This window comes from Eucyclogobius newberryi, unplaced genomic scaffold (assembly GCF_026437365.1).
Source record: "Eucyclogobius newberryi isolate DKJ021-1_F unplaced genomic scaffold, fEucNew1.0.hap1 SCAF_16, whole genome shotgun sequence".
NCBI lineage: Eukaryota > Metazoa > Chordata > Actinopteri > Gobiiformes > Gobiidae > Eucyclogobius > Eucyclogobius newberryi.
The window spans coordinates 26,730,020-26,736,910 of NW_027315790.1; the positions used below are offsets into that span (position 1 = coordinate 26,730,020).

General features: G+C 38.5%; 1 protein-coding gene across 3 annotated transcripts in view; it reads left to right on the forward strand.

The window, feature by feature from the left end:
• ehmt2 (euchromatic histone-lysine N-methyltransferase 2) overlaps positions 1-5,859 on the forward strand; it is a 30,992-nt gene extending 25,133 nt beyond the window's left edge. The window contains exons 20-27 of one of the 3 annotated variants that reach the window (XM_072448173.1): positions 381-548; positions 967-1,111; positions 1,195-1,272; positions 1,569-1,684; positions 2,701-2,787; positions 2,855-2,933; positions 3,133-3,308; positions 5,272-5,857. In XM_072448173.1, coding sequence (XP_072304274.1) covers positions 381-548; positions 967-1,111; positions 1,195-1,272; positions 1,569-1,684; positions 2,701-2,787; positions 2,855-2,933; positions 3,133-3,308; positions 5,272-5,452 — 1,030 coding nt within the window. In that variant the 3' untranslated portion in view covers positions 5,453-5,857. Of the gene's footprint in view, positions 1-380; positions 549-966; positions 1,112-1,194; positions 1,273-1,568; positions 1,685-2,700; positions 2,788-2,854; positions 2,934-3,132; positions 3,309-5,271 lie in introns of all 3 variants that reach the window. The other 2 variants (XM_072448171.1, XM_072448172.1) reach the window with 2 other exon arrangements.
• The last annotated feature ends 1,032 nt before the right edge of the window (positions 5,860-6,891 follow it).

The window sequence follows — 6,891 nt, forward strand, 5'->3', positions numbered from 1 at the left end:
TCCAATAAGCCACAAGATGTCTTTCTAAAATACATAAAAATGCATTTTTAGGTCAAATATTTAAACAATAGACTGACATTTTCAACAAGCAATGATTGTACCTTATTTAACATCATTCTAAACCTGTTCACAAAAGATAGAATTTTGTCCTGTAGTATTGATACTTTCTCAAATGACAAATTTTAGTTTCAATTAGTATCTGTGATTTTTTTTAATACTTTTGACATTCCTATAACAAACGTCAGTATAATGACTACACAATACATTCAGGGATTTCCCCCGTATTACAGTGTTCAATAGAATTCTAATCGCAGAAAGAATAAAGCTCTAAAAATCAAAATGTATCTGTGGTTTAATGGAAAAGCCTTTTGTCTTTTCAGGTTGTTTTTGTCCCGTGGTGCAGACATCGACATCATTAACAGAGAAGGAGAAACGCCGCTGACTTTAGCTCGAGTCGACACGCCGGTTTGGGTCGCGCTGCAAATCAACAGGAAAATACGAAGAGGCATCACCAACCGCATGCTTCGGACAGAGAAAATTGTCTGCACGTAAGAACTATAAATCTCTACAAATCTTGTTTGTAGGACTGGGCCATACCATACACAATATATTTAAGGGGAGGCTGACTGAAGCAATCTGTGTGTAGCGCCGTTAGTGTTTCTTACCTGTCAAAAGATATATTGGGTTTTAATTGTTAATTGTTGTTGCTCAAGTACAGAAATGTTGTAATAGCAGCGTCTAGTGTCAAAATGAGACCCTCGAGTGCGCGAACGTGAGAACCTGGCACGCCGTTAGCGTGCTAGTTGTTAGCTTTACCGTTGCAACAAAACTCGTTTGGGCTTCTGAAAGTTTTGGAAAGCGCTTCTAAACGCAGTGAAACCTTAGGAGGCTTATATTGTCTTGCCCAACTTAAATTGTTTTCTTTTGTAAACCTCAAGATTAATTTTATTTCTTTTGCTCCTCTAGCGACATTGCGCAGGGCTACGAGAACGTGCCTATCCCGTGTGTGAACTCTGTGGACGACGAGGGCTGTCCGTCAGATTACAAATACGTGTCGGAAAACTGTGAAACCTCTGCAATGAACATAGACCGCAACATCACACACTTACAGGTAATCGACCGCACGCCTAAAATAGTTTGTATGTTGCATGCATTAAGTTAAATCTATGTCTTCTATTTTTTCCGTCATCCTAGCACTGTAGCTGTACTGACGACTGCTCTTCCAGTAACTGCCTTTGTGGACAGCTCAGTATTCGCTGCTGGTACGATAAGGTAAATTTAGCCTTTTATAAATAATTCTTTCTATTATTTCACAAGGAAAGTTTGATGGTAATAAGTTATTTGCCTGGTGGCTTTGTGCAACTCTGCTCTTCTGATGGTGCTTTCTCAACTGGCTCATCTGTACTCAGCCTCGCGTTCATCAGTTTTTGTGCAATGTGCTACAGCCATAGTTATATCCAGCTATATATTATTGTATATATATATATATTTTATATAAGTTTGGCACATTTTGTAAGTTTATGTAGATTGTTTTGCATCATATCATATGTTTTTTGCCCCCATTCCAGGACCAGCGGCTTTTACAGGAGTTTAATAAAATTGAACCTCCGCTCATTTTTGAATGTAACGTGGCGTGTTCCTGTTACCGGACGTGTAAAAACAGAGTGGTGCAAGCAGGGATCAAGTAAGTATTGCAGTAGCGTGCGGTGACTTTTATGGATGGGCAAGCAGACTTTGGGTGTTCATCAAAGTTTAGGGGAAAACATTTGTACACAAAAGGGTTATAAAAGCTCATGTTAGAGAGCGGAGCATGAACCTGCCTCTGAACACAAAATCACTATATGAAAAGGCTGGAGAAAAAGAATTAAGCTTCTCGCAGTAATGCTCAGTGGCCTGTAGATGGCACTGAAAGACAACATGACTTCAAACAAGCTTCAGAGTGGAAAACATACTATTTGGATATATTTTGGACCAATTTAAATATGATTGTGACACAGCAATTTTAGATTTTACTGGTCAATCACTGCTTGCCTTGATTGGCCTGATCCCACGCCACAAGTATCGTATAGTATAAATCATGGTTGATTTTATTTATATTGTAGATTTACAAAAACGGTAGCTGCTCAAACTGATTAACATGCAGAAAGATTCAAATCAATTAACATATTACGGGTACTATTACGGGTAAAGCGAACAGAAAAGTACTTCAAAATGTATTAAGATACTACGACTGATAGAATATATATTGCCTGACGTTTTCCAAATTTTAAAACAACCTTGTATTTAGTAGAAAAAGCTTCAGTTGTAGTCATCTGGATTTAGAAAAAATAGACGTTTCGACTCTCATCCAAGAGTCATTGTCAATAAAAGAATTTAGATTGAGAACTCCGATATTAATACTGTTCTGTGGTAAGACCCGCCCATTGGGCGGAGCCTTCCTGAAGTAGAAAGAGTTGTTAGTTTCAACAGAAACTCCCAAACGCGCCCAATGGGCGGGTCTTACCACAGAACAGTATTAATATCGGAGTTCTCGATCTAAATTCTTTTATTGACAATGACTCTTGGATGAGAGTCGAAATGTCTATTTTTTCTAACTGAGTCCAGATGACTACAACTGAAGCTTTTTCTACTATGGAACACGCCTGGACGAATGAGGGATTACACCGACAACCTTGTATTTAAATACTTTTCTTATTTCAGAGTGCGACTTCAGCTTTACAGAACAGAGAAAATGGGCTGGGGAGTTAGAGCTTTGCAAGACATTCCTCAAGGGAGCTTCATCTGCGAGTATGTTGTTTTTAAGATTAAGATTTTATTTACATATTATTTGTATTAATGTATACTTTTATTACAGATATGTTGGAGAGCTGATTTCTGACGCAGAGGCGGACGTTAGAGAGGACGACTCGTATTTGTTTGACCTGGACAACAAGGTGAGATTTTTTTTTTATAATGCTCAAAAATAGAATGGATAATAGTATTGACGTCATGACAGAGTGGTTAGCAACAAAATCCCAGATTTCATTCTCAGTCCAAGCAAAGCCTTTCTATGTGTCATTTCCCACCAAATTAGCCATATGATTAATACAAGTACTATTTGATGGTTGTCTCTCTCTCTCTCTTTCTCTTTAGGACGGGGAGGTTTACTGCATCGACGCCCGTTACTATGGCAACATCAGCCGCTTCATAAACCACCTTTGCGACCCAAACCTGATCCCGGTCCGAGTCTTCATGCTGCACCAGGATTTGAGGTTCCCCCGCATCGCCTTCTTCAGCTCGCGGGACATTCTCAGCGGTCAGGAGCTCGGGTGAGGACTAGAAAGTGTTGTACTGGAGAAATAATGGACGCAATGGACATTTTATTTATTGATGGTCACTTTGGCTTATATTTAAACATCACATCTTTGAAAAGAATTTAGCTATCTATATGAAAACAAAATGGTATACACCTACTGTACTTTTCAGACTTTAAGCTGCTACTTTTTTCCCACACTTTGAACCCTGTGGTCATTATGACGGTGCGTCTATTTTATCGATTTTTAATGTCAAACGGCCACCAGGGGGCAATATAGGGAAGCACAAGCATTTTGACAGCTGTAGAAGACGTCAGTGGAAGTACTTTCCAAGGAATACATGTGTTTTCTATATTTTAAACTTCAAAACGCTGTGTGTTTTCTACAATTCGACTCGTATTCACAGATAAATTAGTTTAATGAGGAAGTGAATGTAGACACGGGAGAATACAAAAACACAGAGCGCGGACATGCGATATACGGAGATCTGCCGCATTGAAATTAAACATTCTTGGCCAGACCTGACGCACGGGTCAAAAGACAATATGTGCATCATTACTCTGAACATATTTCTGTGTAAATATCTCATGTTACAACTTAAAGGCGCAATGGACGATTTTTTCGGCGATTTGAGAACGCAGGCGGAAGTGCGCATGCGCACTCCCCCATGTGGACTGATACAACACACACGTGCGTTTGTTTATTGGCGCGATGGATCGTATCACATCGCTCGTCTCCTGTAGATTTCCGTCTCTTATGAGACAGCTCGAACAGTCTTTCTCCGTCCTAATTTTATCCCGTACACTGAGGGAACTATATTATGATAGATCAATGCGCTTAGACACGCGGAACCATGCTGCTCTCGGGGGACGAGCCAAACGCGGCTGCAGGTGAGCGGTAGGTGCGTTTTATGATTGATACGTGGCAGGACTAATCGGCAGTCCACGCCACGAGGAAATAAGACCAAAATTTAGGCCAAAAAAATCGTCCATTCAACCTTTAACACTCACTTGATAAATACGAGCTCAGGAGCAGATGAACCGGATGTGAAGACACAGGTAAATCTGCTCACACAGAGTCATCAAGGACAGTAGGGACTGAGGGGACATTAGGGACTGAGGGGACAGTAGGGACAGAAGGGACAGCTGATGTTTTTTCTCTTTCAAAAAGGTGTGTGTTTTATTACAATCCAACTTAACTTAAACTAGTCTAATTCCCGCAGTGCAGCGGACCTTGGGTGCGCCGCGAGAACCCTGGTTTAAAAGACTCATCACTACTGTGTAGTATATGTGGAATGTGTAAACATCTCATGTTACAACATGGGCTCGTTTAATGGACGAGTTCTATTCTCTTCGTAAATATCGTGTGCACTATGTAGGAGGGCTATATAGCACTCCTTTTATTCAGGAGTGCTATATAGCACGGATTATAATTTGAAAATCAATTTCAAAATGAATAATACATATTTTGAGTTGCCAATAATAGACAGAGAATCAGCGTAATTTATTCAAGTTTCACTGGTTCTACAAAATAAAAATCTTGTAGAATTGAGTTTGTTTTCACATTTTAATACATAATTTAACCACGTCATTCATGTTTTGCACAGTTAAATAATTTGCATGTAAAAAAAAACTCTTGGTGTCAATAAGTACAGTGCTAAAACATGTAAACGAATGTGCATTCATTTGAAATGTAAAATAAGAATTCGTGGTCTGTTGCGATGTGAAAATTCAGCTTTGACTTGTGTGAAATGCTTTAGAAAAGAGGTGAGTGCGAGCAAGCTGATATTGAGTTAATACGTGTATTATTATATGAGAAGGGGCTGAATAAAGGGCCACTGTACAAGACGGTGGTGAGGAGTGTTATGTGGAGCTGAGAAGAGAAGCTGAAAACGTAGTTGGATCGACTAGTCACGATTGTTAGGATTTATTGTGAATTGGCTGGAATTTATTCTTATTTTGTTTCTTTTTTCTTGTAGTTTTGACTATGGAGACCGCTTCTGGGACATCAAGAGCAAGTACTTCACGTGCCAGTGCGGGTCAGAGAAGTGCAAACATTCGGCCGAAGCCATCGCCCTGGAGCAGAGCCGACTGGCCCGACTGGAGACCTGCCCCGAACCTGGAACAGACTCTGGCATTTCGATCATCGGAAATGTCTAAAACACTGCATTTCAACTTCAGCATGACAAGAAAACCTATACTGAGGATGTTCTGTGTCTGGTGCTATTGTGTCTTTTTTATATGAAATGCATATTACTATAACGGACTTGGACTCTTTTGTGTCTTAGTAGGGAAATATATGTCTGTAAAGTATGTACTGTATATTCATTTTACTGCCATTGACTGTTTTGTTTTGTGCCTAACACTTTTTTTTTTTTTTTAAACTGAGATTAACTAAATATTTGTTCTGGATGTATGTGTTAACCTTTTATATATATATTTTTTTTTTTTACCTTCTGATGTTAGAATAATGAATTAGCTCACACACAAGTATTAGAGTTCTTATGGCTAAGACTTTGTAATAAACACGCTCTTCGGCTCAGATCATCTTCCTAATGTGAGTGAATCAGTGAAGTGACAGAAAGTATTACCACATGGAAGTATATGTCATTCTTTACTTAACAGTGACAGTTGAGGGACGCCTGTTGTGCAGTCATGAAATTCAGCTGGGGCCAGTCTTGGACAATGGAGCTATTTAATGAGCTCATTATAGTTCCAAGTCAGGGATACAGACATAAAAAGAAGGAGGTCTCACTCTGTGAACTTTGTTCAATGAGAAGCAAATGCACAGAGACTCACATGGACATTACAGGAAATATCAAGCTTAATTTGTCCATAGTATGAGACAAACATTTTAGCTGAATGATAGTTAATAAACGTATACTTGTTTACAAGCTTTAAGATGTCAATCTCTACGATACAGCCCTACCTCGTACTTAAATCACAGGGTGTTGAGTAGCCAAACATTTTGTAAAATTCAATTTATTTTTGGAACGCCCAAAATCACAACAGTCTCAGAGGGCGAAAAGGTAAAAGTGAACAAAATAGTGTTCCTCAAGTAGATGTACAAAATAGTTTCAAGTAAATTACTTTAGAGTAAAAAAGAATTAAAGGAGACAACAACTTGAGAAGAGTAACGGCCTGGATTAATTTAAAACACAATCTGGAATGGAAAGGTCATCTCATAAAAAGTGAGAAGAGTGACCAAAACCTTTACTGAAGTAGGAGTAAAAATATGGTGTCTGAAAACTACTTGCAGTACAAGTTATTCCAGTAAATACAGCCTAAATTATCAATTAACCATAGGGATAGGGCTAATTGATATCCCTAACCCGAGTATTATCCACTTAACACCCTAATAAATGGATGAAAAATATTGCCCACAATTTTGGCTAAACACAGATGGAAACCTCAAAGTGTGGTGTTTTTCTTATAAACGTTATTCATCCACAAGTGAGATTATTTGGAGACAGTAGCTCACACATTACAGTATAAGAACAAAGAGCAATAATAATAATTATAATATTAAGATTTGTATATCAGTATACATTAGTGGGGTCAAATAAATACATTGATTTTAATAGTTTTATGTTTTATGT